General features: G+C 42.0%; 1 protein-coding gene across 2 annotated transcripts; it reads right to left on the reverse strand.

The window, feature by feature from the left end:
* Nucleotides 1-689: 689 nt before the first annotated feature.
* kptn (kaptin (actin binding protein)) lies at nucleotides 690-11,067 on the reverse strand. Of its 2 annotated transcripts, none has more exons than XM_046326291.1 (12): nucleotides 10,739-11,067; nucleotides 10,498-10,580; nucleotides 9,000-9,084; nucleotides 8,710-8,764; nucleotides 8,046-8,124; nucleotides 7,895-7,968; nucleotides 7,708-7,814; nucleotides 7,341-7,460; nucleotides 6,321-6,384; nucleotides 5,892-6,027; nucleotides 3,722-3,895; nucleotides 690-1,203 (listed from the first exon to the last, which is right to left on the reverse strand). In XM_046326291.1, the coding sequence occupies exons 1-12, from the start codon at nucleotides 10,947-10,949 to the stop codon at nucleotides 1,048-1,050; spliced, it is 1,344 nt and encodes a 447-aa protein (XP_046182247.1). In that variant the 5' UTR covers nucleotides 10,950-11,067; the 3' UTR covers nucleotides 690-1,047. The 2 variants fall into 2 exon arrangements, with proteins under 2 accessions (XP_046182247.1, XP_046182256.1); XM_046326300.1 differs by having other exon boundaries at nucleotides 1,028-1,198.
* Between the last annotated feature and the right edge of the window lie 7,928 nt (nucleotides 11,068-18,995).

Raw genomic sequence — 18,995 nt, forward strand, 5'->3', positions numbered from 1 at the left:
TATGGCCTTTCTGGTCCGAAAAGGCAAGAAGCTTGCAAAATTTGCACATTCAAACAAAATGAAAATATCAGCCAAATTATGCTGCTTTTAATTGATTACGTTTTTTTTAAATGAGACATTGTAAATAGGCCCTAAAGCTACTTATGAATTAGGTTAACTGATAGTGTGATCCTTCTGATAGCCAACTCGTGCATAGGATAAATAAAGCTCATTATGACCTGAAACATGAAAAGTTCACATGAACACGTTTGACTACTTTCTAATCGGAGTGGAGCAAACACACACTTTTACCAGCAAAATAGCAAATAAAATGGAAGTATGCTTTTGTTCAGCCCAGAAATGGACCAAACAACTTTAAATGAGTTATAAAAATAATACCAAAATGACAGGTGTGAACATTAGTTTGGTATAAGTCAATACAGGATTTAATTAATTTAGGACTAATAGTGATTTTCCTTAAACATTTTTTTACAAGTTGACCCATATCAGGTGGGTGCATGAAATTCTAGGCCAAGTCATTAAAATGATCTGCTTCAATGTGCTGTATGACACCATAAAATTACTAAATACTTCATGAACAAAATAAGACCTTGTCAGTGAATTTGTTGTTTTAGCTATTTTCAGTCCTGTCAGGTCTTGACAACATTACAGATACCTAAATGCAAGATTCTTGACAATATTGCAAAAAACATATATAGTTAATTTATTGTGTACATATGGACAATATTACATGTTAGGCAACATCAAAAACATTTTTTTATCATGATGTTGTAAGTGTAGATAATTCATGGTAAAACTGTCATTATTGGCACAGGTAACCCAGGTGGCACAGCACCTCAGTGCAAGAGGCGTCACCCCAGTCCCTGGTTCGAATCCAGGCTGTATCACATCCGACCGTGATTGAGAGTCCCATAGGGCGGCGCACAATTAGCCCAGTGTCCTCCGAGTTTGGCCGTCATTGTAAATAAGAATTTGTTCTTAAGAACTTGCCTTGTTAAATAGAGGTTAAAATTGAAAAAAATAGAAAAAAAGAAAAACAGCTGGCTCTCACTTTGATGGGGCACTCTGCTCCTCATTGGTCACAGCATCCCTCTCTTCGGTGTTCCATTCTGGGATTGGCTGAACTTCCGAGCCAGGGGCCAGCTTTGACCCCCTGTCGGCCAGTCGCTGAAGGACCAAGTCAGCAGTGCTGGTCAGACTGTGCTGGAGAGAGGACGAGAGGGGAAAAGATGGAAAGAAGAGAAAGTGGGAGAGAGAAAGAGATTATACAGTCAGTGGCGACTCGTCATTCAGGGCAGGTGGTGCAAAACCCCACCTGTTCTGAGCCCCACCTGTTTATATATTTTTTTAGCATGTTACTTTGGCATTAATACGTGTCACATATCAGTTTGCAAACAATGTAAAACCATTTCTTTTAAATAATAATTGACTTAATAAAGTCACATTAAACTGATTTCTTGAGTAAGGCAGCTCCAAAATGCACGCGTTTCAAACTTGCTCAGTGCCTTCTGTGGTAGTGGGGCAACCAGCGGAAAATACGGAGCGTAGGGGTTGGTAATGTTCTCTAATTGCGCCGTGGTTGGCTCAGTGTTCTGTCACTCATGGCGACACCACAAAGTCTACGGGTAGAGCTGAAAAATTCAAGCCACTTAGGTACTGCCATAGAGTTGCATTAGAAGGCTCAAGGTCATTGGCCACAGATAAAATGACATCAAATCATGTTATAGCTACAGTAGCTTTGATAGGACCGATAATGTCAACAACATACTTTCAAAATCTTAGCTAGCAAGCTAGCAGTCATCATCATTAATCAAGTTGACAATCTACTGGCAAATCCTTTTCAATCCTTGTCATTTGAAGAGAAATAATGCAGAGAAATTATAGATAAAACGTATCGGTGCTTACGCCATAAACATTACACAAGTTGGAAATCGCAATTTCAACAATGAGTGGTTTGGAAGGAATCAGTGGCTAACTGCAAGCATTGCAAAGCAGTCACTAGCCTGATATTCCGTGGAGTGGGTGTGTGGTCCAAGTCTGGGTTTAAGGGCCTCTTTTCCGAACTTAAAAGGATACACATTCAACACTGGCCATGATTTCAATCCAGCATGACTTCTGCCGCGCTCAAAACAACTGGAAACTCAGAAATCTCAGACTTCAGTGAGTTCAAGACAACTGGGAACTCGGGGAGGGGGGCGAGCACTGACTGAGAAAATATGTCATCCGAATTGCAAGTTTGGGCAATTTTCCACTCCTAATTTAGCCGACTGTTCTGACTTGGTGGTGCACATGTAGCCTATAGCCTTTTTTAGAGAAATGTAATTATCAAATATTGTAAGAGCTTTCATTGTCTGCTTATATGCCCCCTTTATTTATCATACAGTTCTGACTTGGTGTACAGGGAGAATACTGTAAGAACGGATGTCCTGAATTCTGTCGCAAGATATTTTTTTTTAAGTGCTGAACAAATAGTTATCCATTCTAGGGCAGGCGTTCTGCTAGCGGAACCCCTCGACACATTCCGCTGTAAAGGCAGTGCGCAAAATTCAAAAATATTTTTTGGAAAAGTGTAACATTAACAAGTCCAATACAGCAAATGAAAGATAAACTTCTTGTTAATCTACCCATCGTGTCCGAATTCAAAAAGGTTTTACAGCGAAAGCACAACATATGATTATGTTAGGTCAGAGCCAAGTAAAAAAAAACACATTTTACCAGCCAAAGATAGGAGTTACAAAAAGCAGAAATATAGATACAATTATTCACTAACCTTTGATGATCTTCATCAGATGACACTCATAGGACATCATGTTACACAATACATGTATGTTTTGTTCGATAATGTGCATATTTATATCCAAAAATCTCAGTTTACATTGGTGCGTTATGTGCAGTAATGTTTTGATTCCATTGGCTATCTGCAAAAAAACAGGTGTTTTGCAGGTACTATTTAATGAAGCTGCCAGTTGAGGACTTTGTTGCGGCATCTGTTTCTCAAACTAGACACTAATGTACTTGTCCTCTTGCTGAGTTGTGCACTCCCACTCTTTCTATTCTGGTTAGAACCAGTTTAAGCTGTTCTTTGAAGGTCTTTCGTACACAGCGATGTACGAGATCTTCAATTTCTTGGCAATTTCTCACATAGAATAGCCTTCATTTCTCAGAACAAGAAAATACTGACGAGATTCAGAAGAAAGTTATTTGTTTCTGGCCATTTTGAGCCTGTAATCAAACCCACAAATGCTGATGCTCCAGATACTCAACTAGTCTAAAGAAGGCCAGTTTTATTGCTTCTTTAATCAGAACAATAGTTTTCAGCTGTGCTAACATAATTGCAAAAGGGTTTTCTAATGATCAATTAGCCTTTTTAAAACAATAAACTTGGATTAGCTAACACAACGTGCCATTGGAACACAGGAGTGATGGTTGTTGATAATGGGCCTCTGTACACTATATGTTGTTGATAATGGGCCACCTATGTTGATATTCCATTAAGAATCGGCCGTTTCCAGCTACAATAGTAATTTACAATATTAACAATGTCTACACTGTAGTTCTGATCAATTTGAGGTTATTTTTAATGGACAAAAAAAAGAGCTTTTCTTTTAAAAACAAGGACATTTCTAGGTAACCCCAAACTTTTGAACGGTAGTGTAAAATGTAAACGTAAAATGTATTATAGGGACTACACTCCATGCTATGGCACTCCATGATAATGCACCTGTAGTATGTGTAGCCCCTTGAGTGTTAGAATCGCCAGCTCTCTCAGCCCATCTCCAGTCAAATCCAAGTAAATGATGGACAGCAAAGGGCTCTTGAAGCTCCGCCTCCACAGCAGTTGGAACTGTTCCTCTGTTCCTCTCATTGGTTGCTGGAACTTGTAGCAAAGCAGCTCCTGAGGTATAGGAGCAGAAGCATAAGAAACCCTCAGCACATCGGCTAATCGGTGCCCCCACACATTGACTGTAATTGTACTGTTGGTTTTTAACTACTTGTTATTTTTATTTCTTATTTCGCATTTTTTAAACTGCATTGTTGGTTAGGGGCTTGTAAGTAAGCATTTCACTGTAAGTTCTACACCTGTTGTATTTGGCGCATGTGACTAATAGAATTTGATTTGAATCATGATTTGGATGAGAAGTTTTAAAAACACACTGACTAACATCCAAGAGTGGAGCAAAAACAAAAATATAAAAATTGACAAATGGAGTAAATCAATGGAGTAATCAGTCATTTGTTATCGGTTACGATCAGGTTAGATTTTTGTAGTAATCTCATCAAGGGGTATGTACATTGCAATCGGAAAGTATTCAGACCTAGACTTCTTCCACATTTTGTTACGTTACATCTTTATTCTAAAAAAAAACATTTTTTTAATTGTCCTCATTGATCTACACAATACCCCATAATTGTATTTTCTTTTATTGAACTAGGCAAGTCAGTTAACAACAAATTCTTATTTACAATAATGATGGCCTACCCCTACCAAACCCTAATGACGCTGGGCCAATTGTGCACCGCCCTATGGGACTTCGAATCACAGCCGGTTGTGATACAGCCTGGAATCGAACCAGGATCTGTAGTGACGCCTCTAGCACGGAGATGCAGTGCCTTAGATCTCTGTGCCACACGGGAGCCAAATGACAAAGCAAAAACAGGTTTAGAATTTTTGCACATTTCTAAAAATAGAAAAAAGTGAAATATCCCATTTACATAAGTATTCAGACCCTTTACTTAGTAATTTGTTGAAGCACCTTTGGCCGCCATTACAGCCTCGAGTCTTCCTGGGTATGATGCTATAAGCTTGGCACACCTGTATTTGGAGAGTTTCTACCATTCTTCTCTGTAGATCCTCTCAAGCTCTGTCAAGTTGGATGGAGAGCGCCGCTGCATAGCTATTTTCAGGTCTCTCCAGAGATGTTAGATCGGGTTCAAGTCCGGGCTCTGGCTGGGCCACTCAAGAACATTGAGACTTGTCCCGAAGCCACTACTGCATTGTCTTGGCTGTGTGCTTAGAGTCTTTGTCCTGTTGGAAGATAAACCTTCGCCCCAGTCTGAGGCCCTGAGTGCTCTGGAACAGATTTTCATCAAGGATCCCTCTGTAGTTTGCTCCGTTCATCTTTGCCTCTAACATAAAGGCCTGATTTGTGGAGTGCTGCAGAGATGGTTGTCCTTCTGGAAGGTTCTCCCATCTCCACAGAGGAACTCTGAGAGTGACCATCCGGTTCTTGGTCACCTCTCTGACCAAGGCCCTTTTCCCCCGATTGCACAGTTTGGCAGCACGGCCAGCTCAAGGGAGAGTCTTGGTGGTTCCAAACATCTTCTATTTAAGAATGATGGAGGCCACTGTGTTGTTGGGGACCTTCGATGCTGGAGAAATGTTCTGATACCCTTCCCCAGATCTGTGCCATGACATAATCTTGTCTCGGAGATTTACAGACAATTTCTTCGACATCATGGCTTGGTTTTTGCTCTGATGTGCATTGTCAACTGTGGGACCTTATATAGACAGGTGTGTGCCTTTCCAAATCATGTCCAATCAATTGAATTTACCACAGATGGACTCCAAGTTGTAGAAACATCAAGGATGATCACAGAAACAAGATGCACCTGAGCTAAATTTTGAGTCTCATAGCAAAGGGTCTGAATACTTATGTAAATAAATTATTTTTGTTTTTAATTTTTCTAAAAACCTTTGGGTTAGTCATTACAGGGTATTGTGTGTAGATTTAAAAAAAATACATTTTAGAATAAGGTTGTAACATTACAAAATGTGGAAAAAGGGAAGGGGTCTGAATACTTTCCAAATGCACTGTATTTTATTAGTTTAAATACGTTTTTTTTTGTTGCTCATAGCCCTTCTTCCCCTTATGAGAAGCCCACAAACTCACCTGTCCATAAGTTCCCAGTAACAGCTCCTTCTGTCCATCAAAGTCCAGGTCTGTGACCAGCGCACAGAGCACTGCGTCACACTGGTCACTCTCCGAGAGGCACGCATGGCAACTCACACCATACTCCTGGACATCCCTGAGAGCACAATGTACTGACCATTCTGACCATAGAAACCTAACTGACCACACATTGACCGAAGACTAGAAAGAGCACGGACCACACAGTGAACACAAAACACTGACCAGGACAAAATAAAATATCCTTACTGACCACGACAGAGTATGAACAAGCTTTTTTAAACAAATGACTGGCATTCTACCACTGCAATAAGATTTTTAAGGTAATGTTCCTTTAGTAAGCACCTCTCGCGAATGGCTTGCATTCTTTATTCATGTATTCTTAGTCTCTAATAGGCCTGTGATACTGACCTGTACACGACGGCCATCTCTATACTGCTGGTCACCAGGAGGTTGTAACCAACGATCTCAATGTCTGAGAAAAGGTGTGGAGACAAATTTTTTATGGCTGTGGCGGTCATGAAATGTTGTCAGAGGGTAATTCTATTACAAATGGAGCAAATGTTTTGCATCTACGGAACAGCTACATTTAAAAAGTTGAACAAAATCTAATAATATAGCCTACACCATCACAATAAAATCCATTGTTGATTTACTTGTGTTAGGCCTATATAAAACTGGGAATGTTTTAGAAATCAAAAACATAAGGGCTGCATGATGTGACTCTATATTGATGATTTGGAAAAAGTTGCAAAAAAGGTAAGTGCTCTGATCCTTGCACTTGATGCGGAGAGAGAAAGACAATTGCACAGCTGCTCTGCTTGTGTGGCAAGCAAGTTAGGGGATATCTAATCAATGGAAGCTGGAATTAAAATGACAGAATGAAAAGTGAAATGATAAAGAAAGGCTACAATGACCAAAAGCCAACAGGTAGGCTGCTAGTTAGGGTATAATCTTAATGGATTTGTTGTTATGTGTAGGGTAACTGTAGGACGGTGCAACATCTGCATAGAATTTGCAAGATACCAATAGCTCCACCTAGTCCACTGGTAGGCTAGGGAATGGTTCTGACCAAATGCTCTCTCCTTCTATCTAATAATTTTGTCACACAGAGCATAAACACAGATCTACAAATCTAATTGCATACAAAATAACTGTTTGTTATTATATGTAGATCAGTCAGTCTGCTCAGTCAGTCGGTGATCAGCGACTGAGCAGAATGATGCTCTTGAACACATCCAGACTTTTGGAAGGAAAGTACAGCCGCAAATCATAGGTTATGTCGCAAATGGCACCCTATTCCCTATATAGTGTACTACTTTTGACCAAAGCCCTATGGGCACTGGAGCAAATTATAACACTACATAGGGAATGTACTGCCATTTGGGCACAACAATATCCAGAGGTCAAATCGGTGCTGCTCATCCATACCGTCCCCTCCCGTCTCTCCTGTCCTTTCAGGGTCCGCCGGCTCTGCCCGGGAATACAGGGGGAAGAGCAGCACGGTGGAGATGGGACTGTCCTGCTGCACCCGCCAACTCTGCACAATCTCTAATCCACACAGGCGCATGTGAAAACACAGAAAGGAAAGTACATTAGCAAATCATAGGTTGTGTCGCAAATTGCACCCTATTTCCCATATAAACCCTATTCCCTATGTACCCTATTTCCTATATATAGTGCACTACTATTAACCAAAGCCCTACGGGCTGTGGTCGAATGTAGGGCACTAAAATATGGAATTCAGTGCCATTTGGGGCGCAATCCTATAGTGATTTAGTGTATAGGCCGTCCTCACCAGGTCCAGTCTGGTCCACCAGAGCCAGCCCAACACAGCCATTCTGACAGCCAAAGGCTGAGAGACGACGACCGCCGGGGATACTCAGCACATCAAGCCACAACACACTGCAAAGAGAGGGAACAGTGGTTACACACACACACACGCACAACTGAGAGAACAGCAGACAGAGGATACACAAACTAACTTGCTGGGCAGCTCTTGTAGCTCAGGGAAGAGTCTCTCGACTGGCTGCTCTTCAAATTGGTGAAGGGAGGCGTTCTATTGCAGAGAAGATACATTTACTAGACTCCCACACACAAATCTCACTGCACACACACACAGGTACATAGGCTTACCTCCTTGTAAAGATGAATCCTCTGATCATGACCACTGAGCAGAAACACTGTCTCACTGCATCCATTTTCACACTGCACTCTGGAACAGTTACATACTGTTGTTATTTATGTCATTAACAATGTAAGGAAGTGATAAACACCATCGTCATGCCAGGCTTTTTTATACATTCAATTGTAAAATCTTGACTCATACATTGGGTCATTCATGCACACACATTTATACTGACTCCACACACACGCACCACACACAATCATCATATCCGCTGCTGCTAGTCTGTTTATCATATATCCTGATGCCTAATCACCTTACTCATGTACATGTCTACCTCTATCACTCCAGTATCCCTGCACATTGTATGGTACTGGAACTGACCCTGTATATAGCTTATTTACTGCTCGTATTCTTCTTATTTCTGTCTTAGTTTTGTTCTACTTTGTTGTTTTTAGTACTGCATTGATATTGATTACTACATTGTTGGGGTTAGAGCTGGCAAGAAAGGCATTTCACTGTACTTGTGTGCATGACATTAAAACTTGAAACTTAAAAGTGCATTGTGCACCTAAAATGTGTGGTAGGCCTTGAAAGGAGTCAAAGAAGTATAAACTATGTCAAAAGTTAGATAGGGGTTAGATAGGGGCCCACTATAGTGTGTACAGTACTTACTCGGTGTGGTAAAGCTGGAAGGGGGTGAACTGCAGCTCCAGGTTCAGACAGCTCTCTAAGAAGAGGATAAATAAACAAGCTCTAATCAGGGTCATGTTCACTAGGCATGAAACAGAAGAAACTGATTCATAACAGGGTGAAATTGGGAGGTATTATCTGAACTATTTTGTTTTCCATCGTACAACATTTTGAAACACTTTACTATGTGGTCCTAATGAACACTACCCTGTAAAACCATGTGAATGTGTGTTCTATGTGACTCTACTGCAGCAGGTGATGCGATGTCTCACGTGCAATGGACTCCAGGTTGAATTCTGACCCTGGCTCGTAGTCACAGTAGATGTTGAGGAATGGAGTGGCTTTGTCACCAGAGTCCTGGAGGGAGGAGTGAAGACAAGTGTTATGGAAACAGTGATGTGTGAACACACGTTCATCTACCAAAGAGAGAGAGAGAGAGAAAATAGTCTTATCATTCAGCAGACACGAAACATAAGAAAACATCCCAAAATAGAGAGGTACTATATGAACTTGCCCATGAGAAAAACGAATTTTCAATTATTTTACTGTGTGGCCTAATGCACACATCCGGAGTCTGGCTGGACCACTCAAGGACATTCAGAGACTTGTCCCAAAGCCACTACTGCATTGTCTTGGCTGTGTGCTTAGGGTCCTTGTCCTGTTGGAAGGTGAACTTTCTGCCCAGTCTGAGGTCCTGAGCTCTCTGGAACAGGTTTTCATCAAGGATCTCTCTGTACTTTGTTCTGTTCATCTTTGCCTCAATCCTGACTCGTCTCCCAGTCCCTGCCACTGAAAAACATCCCCATGGCATGATGCTGCCACCACCATGCTTCACCCCCATGGTAGGGATGCTGTCAGGTTTCCGCTAGACATGACATTTGGCATTCGGGCCAAATAGTTCAATCTTGGTTTCATTAGAACAGAGAGTCTTGTTTCTAATGGTCAGAGTCCTTTAGGTACCTTTTGGCAAACTCCAAGCGGGCTGTCATGTGCCTTTTACTGAGGAGTGGCTGGCCACTCTACCATAAAGTCCTGATTGGTGGAGTGCTGCAGAGATGGTTGTCCTTCTGGAAGGTTCTCCCATCTCCACAGAGGAACTCTGTCAGAGTGATCATCGGGTTCTTGGTCACCTCCCTTCTTCCACGATTGCTCAGCTTGGCCGGGCGGCCAGCTCTAGGAAGAGTCTTGGTGGTTCCAAACTTCTTCCATTTAAGAATGATGGGGGCCACTATATTCTTGGGGACCTTCAATGCTGCAGAATTTTTTTTTGTACCCTTCTCTAGACCTGTGGCTCAAAACAATCCTGTCTCGGAGCTCTACGGACAATTGCTTCAACCTCATGGCTTGGTTTTTGCTCTGACATGCACGGTCAACTGTGGTACCTTATATAGACAGTTGTGTCTTTCCAAATCATGTCCAATCAATATCATTTATTAGAGCTGGATTCCAATTAAGTTGTAGAAACAGCTCAAAGATGATCAATGGAAACAGGAAGCACCTGAGCTAAATTTCAAGTCTCATAGCAAAAGGTCTGAATACTTATGTAAATAAGGTATTTATGTTTTTATTTGTAATATATTTGCAGAAATGTCTAAAAACCTGTTTTCACTTTGTCATTATGGGGTATTGCGTGTAGATTTGATTAAATATGTGGGTTTTTCCAGCAATGTAACAACATTTGGAAAAAGTCAAGGGGTCTGAATACTTTCCGGAGGCACTGTATGTGTACAGATGTGTTCACTAGGAGAAAGGTAGAGGATATAAGCAAACCTTGATGAACGTTATTCCCACGACCAGCCCCCTGTTCGGTGAAGATTTGTTGAAAGCGTCAATTGATACAATCTCTGCATCAACTAAGGAGACAGAAAACGACAGACACACATTAGCAAATTCACTAGCAACACATTTTGTATACACATACACAACACATGAATCGATGCAATGCATGCAGCCATAGCAAGAATGCAACAATAGCAGGATACATTCTGTAGCTAGCTATCTTAATCCTCACCTGGTATGTAGGTGAACTGTACCTCTTTAGCAACAGGTCTGATTTTCTGTTGGAGGTCTTGGTACCTGAAACAGACCACTTTTCCTTTCAGAGTAGCGGCGAGTAACTCTTGCTCTCCAGCCTGACAGAGTCCGTACATGTTACTCTGGGACAGAAAGCGGCTGAAACTGTCCTCCACGAATGGACACGCTTCTTTCCCCTCTCGCAGCATCCTCGTGACGTAGGGAAATACAGTTAATTTAATCCGAATGTGCCTAAATTTGTGCAAAACACCAGCCTATGCCAAACATACAAAATTTCCCATCACCATTCGAGCAGCCCAAAAAACACAACATCCGGGTGTGGGAGGAACTACGAGTAAAAGTATCCAATAGGAAAAAAATGTCACGATTTCTAGCAAATCAGCGTGGATGTCTTCAACCAATCACTTCACTTCGCAGTTCAGTCGCTGCAGTGCAGTACGTAAACGTCAACCACTAAGTGTCAGCAACAACTCTATAAACAAATCCATGATGTTCCTGTCTGCGCCTATAAATATGAACATCCATAAGCAAAACAATGGCATGCATGTCTCTTGGCTTGGAATATAAAAGTAATCTGTTTGTGTGTTCAGTTTATATATTGACTTATTGGATTTAGTGTCCTCAAATACTTTTCACTTGTGTGGAGACTTACTGGTGTTGTCTGTGCCCAATAATGTTTTTTGTGCTGCTACCATGTTGTGCTGCTGCCATGCTATGTTGTTGTCTTAGCTGTCTTTATGTAGTGTTGTTGTGTCTATCTTGTCTTGATGTGTGTTTTGTTTTATATATATATATTTTTTAATCCCCATCCCCTCAGGAGGACTTTTGCCTTTTGCTAGGTCATCATTGTAAATAAGAATTTGTACTCAACTGACTTGCCTAGCTAAATAAAGTTTAAATAAAATAATAATAATAATATTGTCCGCTGTGGGTCATCTTCTGAGCAGGCATTTAAAAAAAAATGTTTTTATCTCACTGGCTTTGTTAAAAAGAGCATAACTCACAGGTCACATCTAATCTACACATTGTTTGGTTATTCAGTAGTATCTCATGCATTCACCTTGGATGCAGTTGTTAAAACCTGAGACAAATTTGAAACAATATTTCATGATCAATAGTATTGAAAGCTCTTGTATCTTTTATCTACTACAAAATATACATTTTATCTACTACACAACCCTCTGTGTGTATATGTCTCTTTAGGAGAGATTGGGAAAAAGCAGGAAAAAGATGTTGGACATTGGACAATTCCTGCTGAGAAAATGTGTCATGTGTGTCATTGGGTCTTGTAGGTATATTGTACGTACAGACAGTGATATCACATGTGGTAGTATATTCTCCCAGTTCAGGAATAGCTTGTGCCAAACTCCCAGTTCTTCTGGCAGGATTACAGTCCACAGTAATCAGTCAACCACATTGTCACCTCAGACAGCAACCTCTGACTCATCACACACACACACACACACACACACACACACACACACACACACACACACACACACACACACACACACACACACACACACACACACACACACACACACACACACACACACACACACACACACACACACACACACACACACAATGTCACTTTTTATTTAAGGGTATTTTCATACATATCTGTTTCACTGTTGAAAAATTAAAACACTATGTATCTATTCCCGCCATTTGAAGGTATCATCAGTATTTGGACAAATTCACTTATAGCGTGTTAAATTTAGTCAAAAAGATGAGTATGTGGTCCCATATTCCTAGTACGCAACTTCTACATCAAGCTTGTGACTCTACAAACTTGTTGGATGCATTTGCAGTTTGTTTTGGTTACGTTTCGGATTATGTTGTGCCCAATATAAAATAATGGTCAATCATTTATTGTGTCATTTTGGAGTAACTTTTATTGTAAATAAGAGTCAAATATGTTCCGTAGCACATCTACATTAATGTGGATACTACCATGATTACATATCATGAATAAATCGTGAATAGTTGTTATTGTTATTGTGCATCTGTAACTTTCTCACTCATCATTATTCGCGATTCATTCATGAGTATCCCTAATCATGGTAGCATCCACATTAACGTAGAATTGTTCAGAAACACATTCTATTATTATTTACAATAAAAAATTACTCCAACATGATTGACACACATTAACATGCGTGGGGTAACTGGGGTTCAAATGTAGGGGGGTGTAGGGGCAATTCCACAATAATAGAGTGACGCTGAGACTCACTTTTTCACTTTAAAATGTTTATGCCAAGCAAATAACATTGATTTCAAACCACACATCTACACTACATGAACAAAAGTACGCAGACACCTGCTCATCGAACATCTCATTCCAAAATGATGGACATTAATATGGAATTGGTCCCCCCTTTGCTGCTATAACAGCCTCCACTCTTCTGGGAAGGATTTCCACTTAATGTTGGAGCATTGCAGCTGGGACTTGTTTCCAATCAGCCACAAGAGCATTAGGGGGGTTGGGCACTGATGTTGGGAAATTAGGCCTGACTCACAGTAGACGTTCCAATTCATCCGAATGGTGTTCAATGGGGTTGAGTTCAGGCCAATCAAGTTCTTCCATACTGATCTCGAGACAAACCATTTCTGTATGCACCTCGCTGTGTGCACAGGGGCATTGTCATGCTGAAACAGGAAAGGGCCTTCCCCAAACTGTTGCCACAAAGTTAGAAGCACAGAATTGTCTAGATTACCATTTTATGTTGTAGTGTCAAGATTTCCCTATACTGGAACTAAGGGGTGTCGTGTAACCGGTGTGAAATGGCTAGCTAGTTAGCGGGGTGTGCGCTAATAGCATTTCAATCGCTGACGTAACTCGCTCTGAGACCTTGAAGTAGTTTTTTCCCTTGCTCTGCAAGGGCCGTGGCTTTTGTGGAGTGATAGGTAATGATATTTAAGGGTGTCAGTTTTTGATGTGTGCAGAGGGTCCCTGGTTCGAGCCCAGGTAGGGACGAGGAGAGGGATGGAAGCAAAACTGTTACATTGGCCCAAACCATGAAAAACAGCCGCAGACTATTATTCCTCCTCCACCAAAGTTTACAGTTGTCACTATGCATTCAGGCAGGTAGTGTTCTCCGTTGGACTGCCAGAGGGTGAAGTGTGATTCATCACTCCAGAGAAGGTGTTTCCACTGCTCCAGAGTCCAATGGCGGCAAGCTTTACACCACTCCGGCCGACACTTAGCATTGCGCATGATGATCTTAGGCTTGTGTGTGGCTGCTTAGCCATGGAAACCCATTTCATGAAGCTCCTGACAAACAGGTATTGTGCTGACGTTGCTTCCAGATGCAGTTCAGAACTCAGTAGTGAGTATTGCAACTGAGGACAGATCATTTATTTAACTTTTTTCAGCACCCTGTGGTCCCATTCTGTGAACTTATCCTCTCTCTCTCCCTCTATCACTTCACAGCTGAGCCATTGTTGCTCCTAGAAGTTTCCACTTCACAATAACTGCATTTACAGTTTGTTATATTTAACTAGGCAAGTCAGTTTAGAAGCTATTTTTATTTTCACTGACAGCAGGTTAACTGCCTTGTTCAGGGGCATAACAACAGATTTTTAGTTTGTCAGCTCGGGGATTTGATCTTGCAACCTTTTGGTTACTAGTCCAACACTCTAACCACTAGGATACCTGCCACCCCAGGGGCAGCTCTAGCAGGGCAGAAATTTGAGGAACTGAGTTGTTGCAAAGGTGGCATCCTATGACGGTGCCACGTTGAAAGTCACTGAGCTCTTCAATAAGGCCCTTCTACTGCCAATGTTTGTCTATGGAAATTACATTACTATTTTATACACCTGTCAGCAACGGGTGTGGCTAAAATTGCTGAATCCACTAATTTGAAGGGATGTCCACATACTTGTGTATATATTGTCTATATGAAGAAGTCTACTTCGAACAATTGACACTGGACATTTGACTTCAACACATTCACTTGAGGAATAGTGCAGATGGAAAGTTTGGTAAGAGAAACTGTAAAATCTCCCTCAGTTTTTTTATTTAATGACGTTTCCCAAAAACGGTTAAATATTAACTCAGAATTAAGATTCAAAGATGTCTGCAGAAATAATGGGGTGCCAGGCCAGCTAAGATATGACACCTTGAGTTGTTTAAAAATCTATCAATCAAAAAGAATGACTGTAACAGAATGATATCATGGGTCCTTGATCTGTACTATACAGAGACGCATAATTATCAATGTCACTCTCTTCATGGTGATGTATCCTAAATAAAGGTAGAAACATTTAATATCTTCCTTTGCATGTTTGGGTATTATTCAACATACTGGCTATTATTCAAATGAGCCCCACCCCCAAACAAGAGCAGATTTCGTTGGTCCAGACCGGACCAAATCTGTACCAATGATAGATGTCCATGTTTCACAAGTTTGGACATCACAGTACAACACAGTACAGTAAAAAAAGTAGAGTGTAGTATAATATGCTATAGTTCAGTACAGTACATTAGTGTACTCTACTCGTGTGCTCCACTGTCCTCTACTGTAGGGAACTATATTCTACTCTATTTTTCTTTACTGTACTGTACTCTACTATGCTCTACTGTACTGTGCTGTACTGTGCTCTACTGCAACTGTGGTTTGTGACTACTATAATTTCCCATTGAGGTCAATTCAATTGAAGTCTTTTTTCGCTCTGTTAACATTTATAAAACTAAATATAAATGTTGATATTAATTCATATTGGCAGGGGCCTTTACTTCAACACATTTTTATGTTTCATGTATTTCTAATACCTTTTAAGACATTTTCTATACATGTTTTTTCACACCCCTTTTTCCATCTGTGTGACGAGATATCAAAGCATTTGCCTATTCCTAAATAATGAAGGCATAGAAAAACGTAACTATGCCTTCATTTCTTTAAAAAATAGACACTAAGCTTTCATTTGACACCAAATTTGATATGCTCCTGTAAAATTCACATGTTGGTGCTCATGGGTCCTTTTACATGGAAATGACCAGGGACAGAGGCTCTGACATGTTGCCATGTTCCAGTGTTTCTAGAAGAGTCTGTAGGGCTCCTGGGTTGGTGCCAGCTGGTACAGTATATCTCCTGGGTGCAAGGGTAATAGGGGGTTGTTGTGCTGGGCTGCTGGTATCTGAGCACCAGGTCTTCACATAGGAGATGTGTGTGTGTGTGTGTGTGTGTGTGTGTGTGTGTGTGTGTGTGTGTGTGTGTGTGTGTGTGTGTGTGTGTGTGTGTGTGTGTGTGTGTGTGTGTGTGTGTGTGTGTGTGTGTGTGTGTGTGTGTGTGTGTGTGTGTGTGTGTGTGTGAGATTGGGGCTGACAGCAGTCTCTGTATTACTGGTTTAGCCAACCCGTTTTAGACAGTGTAATCTGGATTAACCACTGTAGTGTGTCAGTGGGGACATGGCCCGCACCCTCCTCCACCATCTCTACCCCTTCACCTTCTTCCCTCTCTCCATCCCTACCTCCATCCCCCCTCCTCACCCCATCTCTTTCCTAGCCCTCTTCCCTCTGTCGCCTTGTTCTTCCTCCCTCCAACTCTCCATCTCTCAGTGTTCGCCTGTTTTTTTCCTCCCCTCCTCTCTCTTGTTCTCTTTCTCGATCGCTTTACCTGATTCTCTTTTGTCTACCTGTCCCCCTCCCTCTCTCTATATCACCTCATTCCCTCTGTCCTCAATCTGTTTCCATCTCCCTCTCTCTCTAACTGCACCATCTTTTCTATTTAATGCAATTCTTCAACAATTCCATCCCAAAGCTCTCCCGTAGTGTAGTTTGGCATGTGTGTGTGTGTTCATGTGTGTGTGTGTGTGTGGGGGGGGGGGTGGCACATGACAGCATGTGGCCGAGGATTACAGGGGCTCAGTCCTCAATTCCCTAATTGCTCTTGAAGCTGCAGAACTATCTGTTCCACAATCTAACATGGCTGACTGTCTGCATCATCTGTATGGCTACAATATAGACACTGAATACTGTAAATGCTGATTGTCAATAAGAAAATAAATGTCAAAGTTTAAAACAGAAGTGGTTTACTATTGGATTTGATCAAATCTTAATGTAGCAAAAACAAAATATCCTGCCTTAAAATGATTGTTTTGTCCAAATATTTGTTCACCATGATCTCCAAAAAGACAAAACCCACAACCACGTAGTTAATTTTGTCTTGGACTCAACTGTTGACAAACCCCATGACACACACACACACACACACACACACACACACACACACACACACACACACACACACACACACACACACACACACACACACACACACACACACACACACACACACACACACACACACACACACACACACACAAGGCTCCCAAGTGGCGCAGTGGTCTACGTCACTGCATCTCAGTGCTAGAGGTGTCATTACAGACTCTGGTTCAATCCTGGGCTGTATCACAACCGTGAGTCCAATAGGGCGGCGCACAATTGGCCCAGTGTCGTCCAAGTTAGGGGAGGGTTTGGCTGGTGTAGGCTGTCATTGTAAAATAAGAATTTGTTCTTAATTGGCTTGCCTAGTTAAATAAAGGTTACAAAATAGCAAACTAAATCTCTCCACCGACACTTAACTAAGTTCTCCCAGTTCCAAAAGTCAAAGATGTTAGTCCACAAAAACATAGTGGTTGTTCCGTTTTACTCGTTCCATGAGATAGGTGATTGGTCTTGTCTGTCTCTGTTAAATATTTTCTTGATGTAACTTTTCTTGTTCTGAGTTGCAGGTGCAAAATATATATATTTCCTTAATTTCAGTCTGTCTGTCTGGATGGCTGTCTGTCTGTACATCTTAACACCTGTCTGTCTGTTTGTCTTTATACTTACATACCATTATGTCTCTTTGTCTCCCTGTCCAAGTTGTCTGTAGAATACTTCTCTTTTTGCTGATAGCTCATTCTCTCTATCCTCTCTCTCTCTGCCACTGAATGGATTGCTCTCTCTTTCCTGCCTTTATCTGGAGATAAGATACTTTCCAGATAAAGCATATTATGATAGCTAAATCAAATGAGCTTCATGGGTGTTTGGGAATCTGTGTGTGTGTGTGTGTGTATGTGTGTGTGTGTGTGTAGGTGTGTGTAGGTGTGTGTAGGTGTGTGTGTAGGTGTGTGTGTAGGTGTGTGTATAGGTGTGGGTGTAGGTGTAGGTGTAGGTGTAGGTGTTAGTTTTTAAGCTGGTTTATTACATTTACATTTACATTTAAGTCATTTAGCAGACGCTCTTATCCAGAGCGACTTACAAATTGGTGCATTCACCTTATGACATCCAGTGGGACAGTCACTTAACAATAGTGCATCTAAAACTTAGGGGGGGTGGGGTGAGAGGGATTACTTAACCTATCCTAGGTATTCCTTAAAGAGGTGGGGTTTCAGGTGTCTCCGGAAGGTGGTGATTGACTCCGCTGTCCTGGCGTCGTGAGGGAGTTTGTTCCACCATTGGGGGCCAGGGCAGCGAACAGTTTTGACTGGGCTGAGCGGGAGCTGTACTTCCTCAGTGGTAGGGAGGCGAGCAGGCCAGAGGTGGATGAACGCAGTGCCCTTGTTTGGGTGTAGGGCCTGATCAGAGCCTGGAGGTACTGAGGTGCCGTTCCCCTCACAGCTCCGTAGGCAAGCACCATGGTCTTGTAGCGGATGCGAGCTTCAACTGGAAGCCAGTGGAGAGAACGGAGGAGCGGGGTGACGTGAGAGAACTTGGGAAGGTTGAACACCAGACGGGCTGCGGCGTTCTGGATGAGTTGAAGGGGTTTAATGGCACAGGCGGGGAGCCCAGCCAACAGCGAGTTGCAGTAATCCAGACGGGAGATGACAAGTGCCTGGATTAGGACCTGCGCCGCTTCCTGTGTGAGGCAGGGTCGTACTCTGCGGATGTTGTAGAGCATGAACCTACAGGAACGGGCCACCGCCTTGATGTTAGTTGAGAACGACAGGGTGTTGTCAGGATCACGCCAAGGTTCTTGGCGCTCTGGGAGGAGGACACAATGGAGTTGTCAACCGTGATGGCGAGATCATGTAACGGGCAGTCCTTCCCCGGGAGGAAGAGCAGCTCCGTCTTGCCGAGGTTCAGCTTGAGGTGGTGATCCGTCATCCACACTGATATGTCTGCCAGACATGCAGAGATGCGATTCGCCACCTGGTCATCAGAAGGGGGAAAGGAGAAGATTAATTGTGTGTCGTCTGCATAGCAATGATAAGAGAGACCATGTGAGGTTATGACAGAGCCAAGT

This window comes from Oncorhynchus gorbuscha, linkage group LG02, assembly GCF_021184085.1.
Source record: "Oncorhynchus gorbuscha isolate QuinsamMale2020 ecotype Even-year linkage group LG02, OgorEven_v1.0, whole genome shotgun sequence".
NCBI classification, from domain to species: Eukaryota; Metazoa; Chordata; class Actinopteri; order Salmoniformes; family Salmonidae; genus Oncorhynchus; species Oncorhynchus gorbuscha.